Source organism: Hyperolius riggenbachi, chromosome 1 (genome assembly GCF_040937935.1).
Source record: "Hyperolius riggenbachi isolate aHypRig1 chromosome 1, aHypRig1.pri, whole genome shotgun sequence".
Taxonomy (NCBI): domain Eukaryota; kingdom Metazoa; phylum Chordata; class Amphibia; order Anura; family Hyperoliidae; genus Hyperolius; species Hyperolius riggenbachi.
The window spans coordinates 417022482-417039525 of NC_090646.1; the positions used below are offsets into that span (position 1 = coordinate 417022482).

The following is a 17044-nucleotide window of genomic DNA, read 5'->3' on the forward strand; positions in this document are numbered from 1 at the left end:
ACACTCTTTGCAGAGGATGATGATGATCTTTTATGCTATCAAGAAATAATAGCACGGACAAAAAAAAAAAAAAAAAAAAAAAAGATGATGCATGAAATAATTAAAGGGAACCAGAGAGGAATGGGTTAAAATAGAAAAAGCTTTTATACATACCTGGGGCTTCTTCCAGCCCCATAAGCCTGGATCACTCCCACGTCGCCATCCTCCGATTCCTGGAACCGCCGGTGCAGGGCCCATCACTTCCGGCGGACGAGGGCAATTGTCCGCATCACAGGGGCTCCTGCCATACCCGTACGCATGCGGCTGTGCAGTATGCAGCCTCATGCGTACTTCTATAGAGGGAGCTCCGTGTGATGCGGAGAATCGGCCGCACTGGCGGCAATGACGGGACCCGGTACCGGCGGATCCAGGCAGCAGAGGACGGCTCATATGAAAACATCTTTTTTTCTTTAAAAAGAAGTCAACAAGTCAGCTGTAAAACGCTTTGAAACTGCTGTAAAAAGCTGTAGTTGGCCTTTTCCATTGACTATCATTGAAACGCAAAAAGCCGACTTCGGCTGTAAACAGCTTTGAAAAAGCTCCGGGAAGCTTCAAAACGCAACGCCCCAAAAAAGCTGTTTTAGGTGTGAAAGGTTTCATTTTACCTTAGAAAACGCAAACTATGGTCTTGACTGTAAAACGCCGAAATTAGCCTCTAGTGTGAAAGAGCCCTAGAGCCAGTTTCCCGCGTTTTGACACAAAGTCAAAACTTTGTGTTAGAAAGGTAAAATGAAAGTCTAGGGACTTTCATTTAACCTTTTACACCAAACGCTGCGTTTCGGTACGTTGCTGTTCAACGCACCCGGGAGCTTTTGATCGTCAGGGAGCCGCCATTTTCCCATCTGGTGAATAGCTACCGCTGCTTATTGCGTCGCACCGCTGCATCCCGACGACACACCACAGGCTATTCAACGCATGCAGGAGAACGGCTCCTGCACGCTCTCACATCTAACAACGCATGCAGGAGCCATTCTCTTGCACGAACTGAATAGCCTGCGGCGTGTCGTTGGGATGCCGCGGTGCGACGCAATAACTGGCAGTAGCTATTCACCTGACGGGAAACCGCCGGCTCCCAACGATTAAAAGCTCCCGGGTGCGTTGAACTGTAACAGAGCGTCGGGTGTGAAAGGTAAAATGAAAGTCTAATGGACTGTGGTTAACACAGTTTCAACTTTGCGTCAAAATGCAGGAAACGGGCTCTAGTGTGAAAAAGCCCTGAAGCCTCATCTACACAGTACAATTTTCTGTCAGATCGGATCTATTGATTTCCATCCGGTCCAATCTGATTGCATTAGATTTTGCAATAGATTTTGGGTGCTTAAAGCAAAATCTATCGCAAGATCTGAAACAATTTGGACTTCTACATAACGATGCAATTCCTTATTAGATCTATCTATCTAATAGATCCGTCTAGCTGATGGAAAATTGTACTGTGTAGCTGAGGCTCAGCCATAGACCCTGTACAAGCATGCAGATCAGGTGTGTGTTTAATGCCTAGTACACACCATACAATTTTCTGTAAGATTTTTCTGTTATGCTGGGCATAGACTTCATTTCTGCGGCTCGATTAGCCGCCGCATCGACTCCCGCCACGCCCCCCAGGATCGATTCCCGCTCGTCCCCGTGGGCGCCTCCTTATCTTCCGCTCAATTTCCGCTATTGTCCGCCCGCGGGTATCGAGCGGGGAATCGATCCACGCGGTGAACGGACATGTCTGACATTATCAATCAAGCCATCAGCGGCTCGATTGATAAACTATCTACCCGTGTATGCCCAGCATTATGCTGGGCATACACGGTGAGATAATGCGGCGGCACAGAGCCAGCGGCTCGATGCCGGCGCATCACCGCTCATCCGCATCGATCCCCCCTGGCCCCCGCGGGCGCTTCATTATCTGCATTGTCTGCCCGCGGGGATCGAGCGCGGTATCCATCCGCCGCAGTGATCGGACACGTCGGATATTATCAATCGATCTATCAGCGGCTCAATTGATAAGAACTATCGTGCCGTGTACGCCCAGCATTACATTTTCCGTTATGCTGGGGATACACGGTACGTTTCTGTACCGTGTATCGACCAGCTGATCCGGCCAGCTGATAATATTCAGCTAGCCCGATCAAGCCGCTCGACCGTCGCCCGCTCGATTCCCGCCTCTGGACAATGGCATTACTGTGAACCCATGCTATGCATCTGAGTAAACCTAACTTGCCTAATCTCCATGCTCCATCCAGTGACTGACTAAGCATTACCTGGTACTCGCACTATGGTGTGTGATCTGGTTTTCTTGTATTCCTGTATTGTCATATTGATGTATGTCACCCCTAAATATTGTCTGTAACCTAAATTAATGTTCAGCGCTGCGTAATATGTTGGCGCTTTATAAATTCAATAAATAATAATAATAATAATAATAATGTCAGGGAATAGAGCGCGGCTAAGGAAGCGCCGGCGAGCGGTAATCGATCCGCGCGCACGCAGGTAAATCTTACAGAAAATTGTATGGTGTGTACTAGGCATTAGACCCCAATAAAGCCTAATGCTGGGTACACACGGTACATTTTTTCGTGCGATAGATGGATCAAATAGATAAAATCCGTCATGTCTGATATTGCTCCCGATCGTTTCCGCACTCGATTTCTCATAGCGGCGAATGGAAAAAGATAAGAAAAACGAAAGATGAGAACAGAGCGCAAAATAAAGTGTGAAATTGTGCCGAAAAAAAAAACCGATCCGGTGGCTAAACTGCACAAAAAAAAACGTAACATGTGTACTCAGCATAAGAGATCAGCAGGGCTACCAGGCAACTGGTATGGTTTGAACTAGAGTTGAACTCTTGCACAGGACAGAAGTAAGGCATAAAAATATGCACATTGTATGTATTTAAAGAGAGTCTGAAGCGAGAATAGATCTCGCTTCAGACCTCATAGCTAGCAGGGGCATGTGTGCCCCTGCTAAAACGCCGCTATCCCGTGGCTTAACGGGGGTCCCTGTCCCCCCAAATCCCCTCCGTAATGCCGGGGAGCGCTTCCGCATTGGGGCAAAGCTAACCGCCGCAGCCCTGCCCCACGCGCGTCTGTCAGCACGTATCTCCGCCTCTCCCCCGCCCCTCTCAGTCTTCCTTCACTGAGAGGGGCGGGGGAGAGGCAGCGATGCGCGGCTGATAGACGCGCTGTGAGGCAGGGCTGCAGCAGTTAGCCCTGCCTCTAGGAAGGGCTAATCTGCGACCAAGAAGACAACCAAGGTTTGCGGGGGGTGGGTTGGGGGGGTCAGGGACCCTCGTTCAGCCGCGGGATAGCGGCGTTTTAGCAGGGGCACACATGCCCCTGCTATATATGAGAGCTGAAGCGAGATTTAGTCTCGCTTCAGTGTCTCTTTAAAGAGTTGCTTTATGTTCCCTTTAGGTTCCTTGTACACTTGGTGCAGTGTGATTTGTAACAATCACACTGGAGCCGAAAAGTTATATTACACGGCATTTCCAGGATTACCGCAGAAGTCAAGCTGTAATACACTGCAGCATCTGCAGTACCTGAACCACTTCAGTCACACAGCAAGCAGTGTGTCATGTTCCATTGACTGTAATGGCCATTGTGAGGAGCAGAAGTAGAAAAGGGTAATGTGACTCGGTAGGTTAAAATGGCCCTTCTCGTACCTGTTCTCCTGTCCGAATTTCTTCATAGTGGGCATGTGCTACTATGGCCTGAGCACACCCAATAGAATGAAGCTGCTCATGCATGACCACTTTGTTCTACTGGCCATGCACAGAGCTTACTCATGCATGCCCCATATGGAGAAGCTCATACTTGGATAGGAGTGTAATCAAAAGAGGAAGAGGGTCCTGGTCTTATAAGTTTGCTTTAACCAGTTCAGGACCTTAGGCTTACACCCCCATGCTATTTTTTTTTTTTTTTTTTTTTTTTTACAAATTAGGCCACTGCAGCTTGAAGGACTTGCTGCAGGGCCATACAACTCAAGTGATCTCTTTCGCCGCCCCCCCCCCCCCCCCCTTTCTGCCCACCCTCAGAGCTCTCTGTCGGTGGGCTGTGATCGGTGCCGCTTTTATTTAAAAAAATAAATAAAAAAAAATTCCCCCTGACCTTCCTCCCTTTCCCCGCCAGCCAATGACAGCGATCGGCTGTCATAGGCAGCAGCCTATAGGAGCCGATTGCTCTTGTGCCTCCCCAGGGGACAGCAAAGTGACACGCCTGTCCCCAGTACATCGCTGCCGTAGATTGCAGCGCAGTACAATGTAAATAGATGGCAGTTTTGCCATCTAACAGCCTTCTAGCAGCGATCTCCACGATAATGCAGTGGAGCTCCATCGTTCAAGCCGGGATGCGTGCGCGATCCCCAGCAAAACATGCCCCCAGGACGCCAATCAGCGTGATGCAGTTGTAAAGCAGTTAAAGTTACTACAGGATAGAAATGCACACTTTTGTATCATATTACATAGTCAACCAGTCATAATTGTGAGATATAAACCCATCTTGGAGGTACACAGTATGTCTTCTGAACATAGAACACTTGCGTTCACAGGTGCATTGCAGCAAAACGGCCACTTTAACGTGGCTCACCACACTGCAATGTACCATCTATGCGACGTTCTCAGTGCGGCAGGTGCACTGCATTACAGTGGAGCAAGGCAACATATTGCATGCAGTGTGTTACTGCAAACCGCATGTGTTAACTGTATCAGTGAAGCATACTTTTCATCGATTGAGATGCCACTCCTGACCCATTGCATTGCGTTCTTGCCACAAGGAACGCAATGGCCACTGTGAATGTAGCTTTCAATCTTTCGTACTGCATAAAACTACAAGTTAAAGTGGAACTTAAGACTGTTATTTTTCAATAAAGTGCTTATGTACAGGATCTTCTCAAAAATAAATGCATATTGTGATAAAGTTCATTATTTTCTGTAATGTACTGATAAACATTAGAGACTTTCATATATTTTAGATTCAAATACACACAACTAAAGTAGTTCAAGCATTTTATTGTTTTAATACTGATTTTTGCATACATCTCAAAAAATTAGCATATTTCATCCGACCAATAAAAAAAAAAATTTTAAAACAAAAAGTCAACCTTCACATAATTCTGTTCATTTATGCCTCAATACTTGGTCGGGAATCCTTTTGCAGAAATGACTACTTCAATGCGGTGTGGCATGGAGGTAATCAGCCTGTGGCACTGCTCAGGTATTATGGAGGCACAGGATGCTTCGATAGCAGCCTTAAGCTCATCCAGAGTGTTGGGTCTTGCATCTCTCAACTTTCTCTTCACAATATCCCACAGATTCTCTATGGGGTTCAGGTCAGGAGAGTTGGCAGGCCAATTGAGCACAGTAATACGATGGTCAGTAAACCATTTACCAGTGGTTTTGGCACTGAGCAGGTGCCACATCGTGCTGAAAAATGAAATCTTCATCTCCATAAAGCTTTTCAGCAGATGGAAGCATGAAGTGCTCCAAAATCTGATAGCCAGCTGCATTGACCCTGCCCTTGATAAAACACAGTGGACCAACACCAGCAGCTGACATGGCACCCCAGACCATCACTGACTGTGGGTACTTGACAATGGACTTCAGGCATTTTGGCATTTCCCTCTCCCCAGTCTTCCTCCAGACTCTGGCACCTTGATTACCGAATGACATGTAACTTGGGACCACTGAGCAACAGTCCAGTGCTGCTTCTCTGTAGCCCAGGTCAGGCGCTTCTGCCGCTGTTTCTGGTTCAAAAGTGGGTTCATGTTCATGGGGGTGGGGGGGGCCGCGCGCCGCAATAGCGGCGATCGGGCGCGCAGCGGCAGCGATCGGGGTGCTAGCGCAGCTAGCAAAGTGCTAGCTGGGTCCAGCAAAAAAAAAATTTAAATCGGCCCAGCAGGGCCTGAGCGGCACCCTCCGCCGGCTTACCCAGTGTCACACACGGGGTTACCGCTAAGGAGGTTAAACAGTAGAGCGCCCTCTACTGTTTAAACTTCCTGCCGGGCTAGAAGAAGTGAGGCATGCCGGACCTGGAGACCAGAGTGCAGACAGAGCAGCGGTGACCGGGGGACTGGAGTCGCGCCGGCGGAGCAGGTAATGTATGCGGGCGGGGGCAGCAGCAGCAGCACCACCACCACCAGGCTGAAATCGGTTCACAATCTGTTTGCAGTAAAGGTAGCCATACGATCCCTCTCTGATCAGATTCGATCAGAGAGGGATCTATCTGTTGGTCGAATCTGATGGCAAATCGACCAGTGTATGGCCACCTTAATGTTTATCAGTACATTACAGAAAATGAACTGTATCACAATATGCTAATTTTTTTAGAAGATCCTGTAGGTATGTGCCTTTAAAGAGAATCTGTATTGTAAAAATCAAAAAAAAAAAAAATCGCACAAAAGTAAACATACCAGTGCGTTAGGGCAGTGTTTCTCAACATTTTATTGGTATGTACCCCTTTTAAAACCCTGTACTCACCAAGTACCCCCTAGCATAGTAAACATTATCAGAAGTACCCCCTGACAAATATATAGTTAATTGTAGTTTATGATAATTGGTTCTAAACAATTTCCAAGCATTTACTATTGGTTTTTAAATGTCTAAAACACTAATTTGATGTTGTTTAAATAAGTTATTTTCTAAAAACTCTAAATTTGTTATTTTTGGGTAAATATATCAAGCCCAAGTACCCCCTGGAACCATCAGAAGTACCCCCTGGGGTACGCGTACCACACGTTGAGAACCTAGGCGTTAGGGGACATCTATTCCCCTCTGTCACAATTTTGCCGCTCCCCGCTGCATTAAAAGTGGTCAAAAACAGTTTTAAAAAGTTTGTTTATAAACAAACAAAAATGGCCACCAAAACAGGAAGTAGGTTGTTGTACAGTATGTCCACACATAGAAAATACATCCATACACAAGCAGGCTGTATACAGCTTTCCTTTTGAATCTCAAGAGATCATTTGTGTGTTTCTTTCCCCCTGCAGCTCTCATCCACTGAAGAGTGACAGGCTGATTGTTTCTTCCTGCAGACAGCTCTGCCCGTGTCTGTAATTCCTCAGTATGTGAAAGTCCAGCCAGCTCAGAGGACGATTTATCCAGCTTGTAAAAGATGAGAGCAGAGAAGCTGCCACAATCTAAATAACACACACGGGAGTGTGCATAAGAGGGGGCCTGGTGGGGGGGGGGCGTGCATCACAGATCCACAATACTGAAGTTGGCAGCCTTCCAGACACAGGGCGACAAGTCCAACAGGGGAAAGATAAGCGGATTTATTACAGAGATGGTGATAGTAGAAAGTGCTGCAGTAAGCCAGAGCACATTAGAACAGGTTTAGGAACTTGTAGGATGGTAGAAAACAGGATGAAATTTGTTACAGAGTCTCTTTAAGTCTTAAATAACTCTGCGCTGAGTAGTTTCATTTATGCAGGCTCTCCCGGTCCTGAATTCTCCCCATTAAACGCTTCGACTTACAAGTCGATGACAAGCAGACAAGAAGAGCCTGTGCTCTTCTGTCTGTCTGACCTCTTTCCACAGCATCTGCCCCCTTTCTCCGCACCTCCAAGCTCCTTTTTGCCATTCATCCTGAACGCAGCTCTTGGTCAGCACAGCAAGCCTGGACAGTGGACACCAGCAGAAGCAGACTCTCTCATCCTGGATGCGCAGGAGTTGACAGCGTGAGCTGGGACACGCGCAGGGGAACACTGCATTCAAGACAGCGAGGCAGCTTTCTACTGCTGTCTGGCTACGCAGCAATGCCCCGGAAGTAGTTCTGGGCCGCTGCCATCTTACTGGTAGGGCGGAAGCACAGAAACAAAAAAAATAAAAAAAAAAAAAAAATCTGATCACGGTGGCGGGGTGCGATTAAAAAATACTATGAGCATTGTCAGGGAAAAAAAAAAAGCTGATGCCGGTAATATGTTTTTTTTTTTATTAGTTTCAGTTAAAGGGAACCAGAGATGAACGTTTCACACAAAATAAACATATCAGTTGACAGCTTGTAAAGAATAAATGCTCTACCTGATAATTTTGCCGCTCTGGTGTGCCTTTTTTAGTGTTTTTTATCCATTATTGCTCCAGGAAAAATCAAATATGGCCACCGGCTCATATCCCTTCTCCTTCCGGGTTATATGAGTTGTTCTGGATGTGCTGTCTAGGCTATATGAGACTAGGCTGCTATCTAGGCTATATGCAGCCTTTCATCTATGTGCTTTCATTTTGGTATGATCTGCCTGTAGGAAGTGTCACTGATAATAACTGCAGTTTCATTCCTATGAGAATCTAGTGCACACAGAGATCATATTACAGCCACAGAGCTTCTCTCTCAGCAGAGCAGCCCCTTCCAGTCATCACAGCTCTCAGTATGCAAAGCAGAAGATCTAAGCCAGGAGGGGGGAGGCTTGGGCTTGAAAGGACTCCACAGAAGAGTGACTCAGCTATAATGATTCCAGGTCAAACCTCGACTGAATAGTCGGTGGATTCTTATCACAGTTGCTAATAGACTAATTAAGCAGATAACAATGAAACTAAAAGCAGGGTAGGTGTTTACTGTCATGTTCCCACTGATAAACGTAATAAAATACATGAGGATGCTTCATCTCTGGTTCTCTTTAACATTTCAGTTCCGCGTAGGATTCCAGATTTATTAAAACTCAGATATTGTGTTGCAGAAGTCTAAGCCATGCCCACAATAAGAAATGTTGTAATAAAGGTTTTTCTGGATTTTTTTTTTAACACTACACATGTATCCCTTTTGGTGCTTGCACATGACAACTGCTATTTTACCAACCCTACAAAAGGGTTTGCTATGACTCAGACAAGAGCTGCAGAATTTTGCCACTAAGTAGACAATTTAATCAAACAGAAAAATTAATAATTTTTTTTTTTTTTAGAAAAACAGATCCGTGTCAAACGGATCCGGTCCTGAACAGACAAGTGTGGACCTAGCCTCCGCCAGTACCTATTCAGTAAGGAGCCCTTGGGCAGGTCCCCCTAAGACTGCAGGGTGGTTCACCGAGCGTGCCTTTAGTGGCTGCAAAAAAAAAAAAAAAGTAATGGCCCGTACTCACGGGCAGCAAATGTTGCCTGTCGCCAGCACACGTGAGCGTGTGGGCGACAGGCCGGCGACAGCTCCTCGCCAGGTCCCTCCGCGTACACACGCGGAAGAGGGACCAGCGGCGAGGCGGAAGCTGTCGCCGACGTTCCTCCTCCCTCCGCCAGAAGCTCCATATACTTTAATGGAGGTTGCTGTCGCTAGTCCGCGTACTCACGCGGACTAGCGACAGTTGCAGCGGAGGTGCGGCGGCGACTGTCTCCATGCGATTGAAACTTTCAATCGCATGGCGACATGAGCGACGGGCGACAGTTCGGGGTGCGCGCGCGTGCAACGGCCCATACTCACGGGCGACCTGTCGCCGCAACACGCGCGCGCCGCGTGTTGAGGCGACAAAAGTCTCTCGTGAGTATGGGCCATTATACAAATGTTGGAACTCTCTAGTCAAATAGAACACTGTTTTCCTTGTCAAGCTGAAACCCTGTAGCCTATTTTCTTCAATTATCTAGAAACTCATGCGCTCTTTGAAAACATGTCCTCTCCTTCAGCCTGGTTTTTGCATTGAATCATGGGTTATGCTCATCTAGACACTGCCTCACTGTGATCTCATCAAAACTATTCTCTTTACTCATCACCTGACGGACCCAATTATACCTGTACAGATACTGAAATATTTATAAAAGGAACTATTGCTGCGATGAACAGTAAACAATAAAAAAAGCAAGGAGAAATTATGAAGCTGAACTCGCACTCATTAGCTTAAAGAGTAACTGTCAGGCTGCAAAAGCTAATTTAAACCTCTATTCTCCTGTGTTAAACAGTATAGAAGGAAGCCAAAAAGGCAATACTGAAGTTAAAAATCTCTCTTACTATGTGTGCTGAACAGCAAGGCTGTTATTCCCAAGCTTGTAAGGAGGCCGGCAGGACGCATAACGGATACTGCAAAGCATTGTGGGGCTGCTTCTCCCCAGTGCACTACCTTGGGTCCTCCCCTTCATTTCCCTATCACGCCCTAAGGCCGCTTTCACAGTGAGAAGTTACAGGCTCATGTTGCAGCAGCCTAAACTCACAGCACTGGGGAGAAAAAAAAAAAAAAAAAAAAAAAAAAATCACACGCCACATGTTTCGTTAGAGTATACTCCATGAGTCCGCTATTGTTCCTAGCCGCATGGCTAATATTCACTGCACCAGTAGTGTTGTCCATTAGGATCTTTTTTGTGAGTGGAATCATCAGGAAGCAGGGAGGATATGACATCACAATTGGCTTCATAGGAGACAGACAAACATGGAACATGCCATGAGCTGTCAGGAGCATCATTCTCTGCAAATACTATATAAAAATTCTGTGAAATCCAAACGTGGACAGTGAAATGCATATGTAATGTAAGTACAGCCAATATTTAGCTACTGATATATGTGTTTTCTTTTTCTCTGAGACCCTATACCTAACCTCTTTAAAGCAGGGCTGTGGAGTCGGTCCAAAAATCCACCAACTCGACTCCTCAGTTAAGGATTCCACCGACTCCTCGACTCCGACTCCTCTAATTTGCATATTACAATTTTGTTGATTAAAAGTATGTAACATGAAATTCGTCTCTTAACTGCCAACGCTTAGGAATTTTACAAGACAACTGAAGTGAGAAGGATATGTAGACTACTATATTTATTCCCTGTAGACTAAAACTAGTCCTTGGTAAGAGTACTTGTAAAAAGGTACAAACCGGAACAAAGAACATCTATCAGGCCCTAGGCAATGTAAGTGTGGGTACATGTAAGAGTGATGTGCAGGTACTCTGCAGGGGAATGAGGAGATTGTAAACAGACAACACCTCTGTGTTCAATGTGCACAGCATTCTCAGTGGATTCCATGCAGCTCTGTGGGGAGTGCATATGTAGAGTATAGTACTACTGTGTAACAAAGTAAAACCTGAGACAGATGAAATTAAAGTTTTATACATACCTGGGGCTTCCTCCAGCCGTCTTCAGGATTATCAGTCCCTCGTTGTCCTCCTCCACCACCTGGATCTTCTGCTATGAGTCCAGGTACTTGAGCCAGTCGGGCGTAGTGTGCATGCACACACTCCGCCACCAGGAGCATACTACACCTGTGCAGCACTATTGCGCAGGTGCAGAATGTTCCTGGCTGTGGGAGCGGCATGCGGCCAGACATCGCTGACTGGCTGAATTACCAGGACTAATAGCAGAAGATCCGGGTGGTGGAGGACAGCGAGGGACTGATTAGCCTGAAGGGGGCTGGAGGAAGCCCCAGGTATGTATAAAACTTTACTTTTCATCCGTCTCAGTTACCCTTGAATTTGTAGTCACCAAACCAAATTTTAACACCATATCAAATTATTTGATTTCATCAGCAAAGGGAGTGCATACATTTGCATAAATCAGCATCAATGCAGAATTATTTCCATCTCGTTGACCATCTCTATTAGTGACACAGCTACACATCAGGCTTTATTCTTACAGCATAGGATGTTATTTAGTATATATAAAAGATTCCTGTGTACACATCATATATACAGTCACAATCAGATATGTATATCTGACCTTAAAAATACGGGGATTGCTTTATTGAAGCAGCACAAGTAACTAATTTTGATTGGTTTATTTCATTTTTGTGGACTAAGTACAGCTATTACTGTATATATACATTATTTTTAATGACTATTATCTGAGAAATAGAACATTTTATCATATTTTCTATTTTAATTAGTCACAAATTCATTAGGAGTTGGAGTCGGTGCATTTTTTCCCGACTCAACTCCAGGCACCCAAAATTGCCCGACTCCGACTCCACAGCCCTGCTTTAAAGGACTTACGAGCCCAAATTTAAAAAAAATAAAAAAAGTTCTGCACCTGTATGATTTTTGAAGGCACGGAGGACGCCTTCCACACCCTCCGTACAGTTCCGCCGGGTCCCTGCTGCTTAATCTCCCCCCGGCCGGATCGGGACCCCGCAGCCTAGGTCGGGCCCTCTTGCCCCCTCAAAAATGGCCGCCGGAGGCCGCGGCTGCGCAGTCCGCATAGACGTGAGTGCGGCTGCGCAGCTCTAGGGCCTCCCCCCGATCCACGCTACAGGAGACCTATAGCGTGGATCGGGGGGGGGGGGGGGGGAAGGCCCTAGAGCTGCGCAGCCGCACTCGAGTCTGTGCGGACTGCGCAGCCACAGCCTCCTCCGGCGACCATTTTTGAGGAGGCAAGAGAGCCCAACCCGGGCTGTGGGCTCAGAATCCGGTGGGGTCGGAATCCCGTGGGGGGGGGGGGGGGGGGGGGGAAGGAAGATTAGCCAGCGGGGACCCGGCGGAACTGCACAGAGGGCGCGGATGGCGTCCTCCGTGCCTTCAAAAATCATACAGGTGCAGAACTTTATTTTTTTTAAATTTGGGCTCGTAAGTCCTTTAAGCAGATTTGTGCACAATAATGTGCAGAAAAGACAGGGAGACGGTGGATACATTTTAAATGCAGAAATGGAAAATACCTACTACAGAACATTCAGTATCATGAAACAGGACGTCAGGTATTGCATTATCAAGTGTCCAGCTATTTAACGAAAATGCCACCAGCTGTGCACAAAGACTCATCTGTTAATATGTACTAAACTGCCTAGTTTACAGGTATTACTCCTAATCTTCAATTCAGACAGCTCAAAGCATATCAGCCATAAGGATGTGTTTAGCTGCCATTGTCACGCGCTGAATAAAAGCCCTTGAACCACAATACTTTCTAAATTATAGGTACCCACACTTTTTCAGCTTTCAAACTATTTTGAAAATGATCTACCATGTAGAATCTACCAACAGATGCAATCCACAACTGCAGCACATGCACAGCGGCAGTCCATCAGTAATTACCGCAAGCTGCCAGTCAATTAGATGAAAACCATAGAGTCCTCCGTCCGTAAGCCAAATAGCAAAGTGCTTGGCCAAACAGAATTACAATATCATGCTCAGTGTCCAGCAAATAGTTGTAGCACATAACGTTTCTAACTGTAGGCCTCCACACCTTGCAAGTTGCATCATACACTGCTGTGCAGAACTTCAAGACAGCACATCGCACTAACCTCATCCAAGTCAGAGAGAGTAATGCCCGATTCAGACCAGCGTTAAATGGTTAATTCGCGAATCGGAATGGATCCTAAAGGATGCAAATGGATCCAATGATAACCTATGGATCCATTCACATCTGTCCGAATGGATCCGTTCCGCATGAAATACTGAACGGACCGCAAGTTTCCCTCTACAACAAATTTTCCGGACCGCTGAGCCCAGCAGAACAGAAACAGATCCTGAAGCCCTGCATTGGGGGCAATGAGAAAACGGAACGTGAAGAAACTGACCATTCTAAACACAAAAATACACTTTAGGCATGGGGGGGTCTGGGGTGGGGAAATGGAACGGAAGCAGCTGAATGGAAATTGAGTTGCAATGGAGCAAAAACGGTTACGATCAACCGGATATGATCAGTCCCGTTTGCCACTTAATTGCAAGTGTGAACCGGGTCTTAGACATGTATGTCACTCAGGCAGGGTGTGGGATCTACCCAGAAGTCCTTTGAGATCTACCTAATGGGAACCCCTGTCCTAAATCATTCACATAAAACATAAGCAGTTCAGGTATTCTGAACTGCCTGATGCCATACGACTGTAGATTCTACCAAGAGGGTCCCACTCAGTAAAGACTTTCCTTTTCAGGTGCTCAGCAATGACTGCTTTCACTTTTCCCTTGCAAATTCACATTTCAACTCAAACTTTCAGTCTTACTAGGGTATTATAAAGATTTCTCTTATTTGGCATATGATCATACATGCTAAGTAACAGCTAGAACTAGTGAATTTTCCTAAACGTTTTCTTTTCTGTAAGCAGTTTAAAATGATGAGCAGACAGGTCCATTCAGAAATAGAAATCACAACATGGCTTACCCATTGGGCTGATTCTGCCACTGTTCTGCCTTTGAAGATGTTCTTTATAACACACTGAGCACATTCCATTTGTCCTAGGGTTTCCATAAAAGCCACATCCTGTGTTGCACAGCATAGGTCCTGGAGTCTGATTGGTCTCCTGAGCCATTTCCTATGCTGTAAATAGAAAAAAAATACTCAGCATTAGTAGATGGAATGTGCCCAAAAATCAAATTTCAGTCAGTAGGTTACTGTGGTTAGTTTCTCTCCTCTCACAGTTACACTAGTGTTTTCCCCAACACAAATGGAATACATTTTAAGAAAAGCAAACATGATACAACCACTAGTTCACCATTTTGCAATACAGGGCTCCTCCACATGAAAATCATCATCAACATTCCTCAATCAACTCTTATCAGATTGTATCTGCCACTCATGCTTGCTTCCTGCATTTGCTAGATGTTGAGCCCCATACACACGCTCAACAGCAGTCTTTTATGCAGCAAAATTATTAAACAACTTTTGTTGTGAAACAAGTTGAAACAACCAAAAGAAAAGAAAAAAAAAAAAAGTTGTTTGCTATTGTTCAAACAGCTGATAAGACTGATAAGACATCAACCCAACTGTTGGATTGTCTTATCAGTTTGAACAATAGAAAACAACTTTTTTGTGGGTTGTTTCAACTTGTTTAACAACAAAAGTTGTTTGGTAACTGTGCTGCATAAAAGACCGCTGTTGAGTGTATGGGGCTTTGGGAACCATCGTAGTAAACCGCTGCATGAAAATAGTCCAGACAAACACCATGTGCATTTAGGAGCCATTGCCTCCCCTCCATCTTGCCGCTGTTGTCCCCATTCCTAGCACCGACTGGGAGCAGACGAAGCCCAGCCCATGCACTACCCACTCTGCGCACCCTTGTGTAATGCTGGGCATACACAGTGCAATTCTGCGCCGGAATCAAGCCGCTGGCTCGATGCCGGCGCGTCCCCGCGTGGATAGATTCCCACGGGCAGTTCCTTATCGGCCGCTCGTCTCTTCCATTGTACGCCCGCGGGGATCGAGCGCGGAGTCGATCCACCACGGTGATTGGACAGGTTGATTATTATCAATCGAGCCACCAGCAGCTCAATTGATAACTATTGTGCCGTGTATGCCCAGCATAAGATACTCCTGCATGGCTCTGCACAGCAGCAGTGGCCGAGGGCATCCTGGGCATGCAGTTCTGGAGCAATGAGAACTGAGCATGTGCAGGAAGCTTCCAGCAACAGCTGGGAGCACATACAGGCAGGGTAAGCAGAGAAGACCACTAGAGTTATGAACCGTCCAAGACGGACAGTAAGCTGAATGCAATAAAGGATCAAGAGACCTACACTGATGTGAAAAACTATTTGCCCCCTTCCTGATTTCTTATTCCTTTGCATGTTTGTCACACTTAAATGTTTCTGCTCATTAAAAACTGTTAACCATTAGTCAAACATAACATATTTGAAACCAAAATGCAGTTTTAAATGATTGTTATTATTTCGTGAGGAAAAAAAAAAAAAAAAAAAAAAAAAAAAAAAAAAAAAAAACACACACTCAAAACCTACATGGCTGTGTGAAAAAAAAAATTGCACACTGAACCTAATAACTGGTTGGGCCACCCTTAGCAGCAATAACTGCAACGAGTCTTTTACAGCGCTCTGGAGGAATTTTGGCCCACTCATCTTCGCAGAATTGTTGTAATTCCGCTTTGAGGGTTATCTACCATGAACCGCCTTTTTACGGTCATGCCACAACATCTCAATAGGATTGAGGTCAGGACTTTGACTAGGCCACTCCAAAGTCTTTATTTTGTTTTCTTCAGCTATTCAGAGGTGGATTTGCTGGTGTGTTTTGGGTCATTGTCCTACTGCAGCACCCAAGATCGCTTCAGCTTGAGTTGACGAACAGATGGCAGGACATTCTCCTTCAGGATTTTTTGGTAGACAGTAGAATTCATGGTTCCATCTATCACAGCAAGCCTTCCAGGTCCTGAAACAGCAAAAACAACCCCAGACCACCACACTACCACCACCATATTTTACTGTTGGTATGATGTTCTTTTGCTGAAATGCTGTGTTACTTCTACACCAGATGTAACGGGACACGCACCTTCCAAAAAGTTCAACTTTTGTCTTGTTGGTCCACAAGGTATTTTCCCAAAAGTCTTGGCAATCAGAGATGTTTTTAGAAAAATTGAGACAAGCCTTAATGTTCTTTTTGCTTAAAAGTGGTTTGCGCCTTGGATATCTGCCATGCAGGCCGTTTTTGCCCAGTCTCTTTCTTATGGTGGAGTCGTGAACACTGACCTTAATTGAGGCAAGTGAGGCCTGCAGTTCTTTAGATGTTGTCCTGGGGTCTTTTGTGGCCTCTCGGATGAGTTTTCTCTGCGCTCTTGGGGTAATTTTGGTCGGCCGGCCACTCCTGGGAAGGTTCTTCACTGTTCCATGTTTTTGCCATTTGTGGATAATGGCTCTCACTGTGGTTCGCCGGAGTCCCAAAGCTTTAGGAGTGGCTTTATAACCTTTACCAGACTGATAGATCTCAATTACTTTTGTTCTCATTTGTTCCTGAATTTCTTTGGATCTTGGCATGATGTCTAGCTTTTGAGGTGCTTTTGGTCTACTTCTCTGTGTCAGATAGCTACTATGTAAGTGATTTCTTGATTGAAACAGGTGTGGCAGTAATCAGGCCTGGGGGTGACTACAGAAATTGAACTCAGGTGTGATAAACCACAGTTAAGTTATTTTTTAACAAGGGGGGCAATCACTTTTTCACACAGGGCCATGTAGATTGAGGTTTTTTTTCTCACTAAATAAAAACCATCAATTAAAACTGCATTTTGTGTTCAATTATGTTATCTTTGACTAATTGTTAACGGTTTTTGATGAGCAGAAACATTTAAGTGTGACAAACATGCAAAAGAGTAAGGCCACATACACATCAGACTATAGTCTTTTGAAAATGAAAGATCACAGACCAATTTTACCCCCCTCCATGTAGTATGAGAGCCATACCTACACAGTCTATTCTATGGAGCT

At 45.5% G+C, this 17044-nt stretch overlaps 1 protein-coding gene across 2 annotated transcripts in view; it reads right to left on the reverse strand.

Moving 5' to 3' along the window:
• The window catches only part of ZFAND5 (zinc finger AN1-type containing 5), a 58998-nt gene that overhangs the window by 17593 nt on the left and 24361 nt on the right, over nt 1-17044 (reverse strand). For both annotated transcript variants that reach the window (XM_068236421.1, XM_068236412.1), the window contains exon 2: nt 14004-14159. In XM_068236421.1, coding sequence (XP_068092522.1) covers nt 14004-14151 — 148 coding nt within the window. In that variant the 5' untranslated portion in view covers nt 14152-14159. The remainder of the gene's footprint in view (nt 1-14003; nt 14160-17044) is intronic.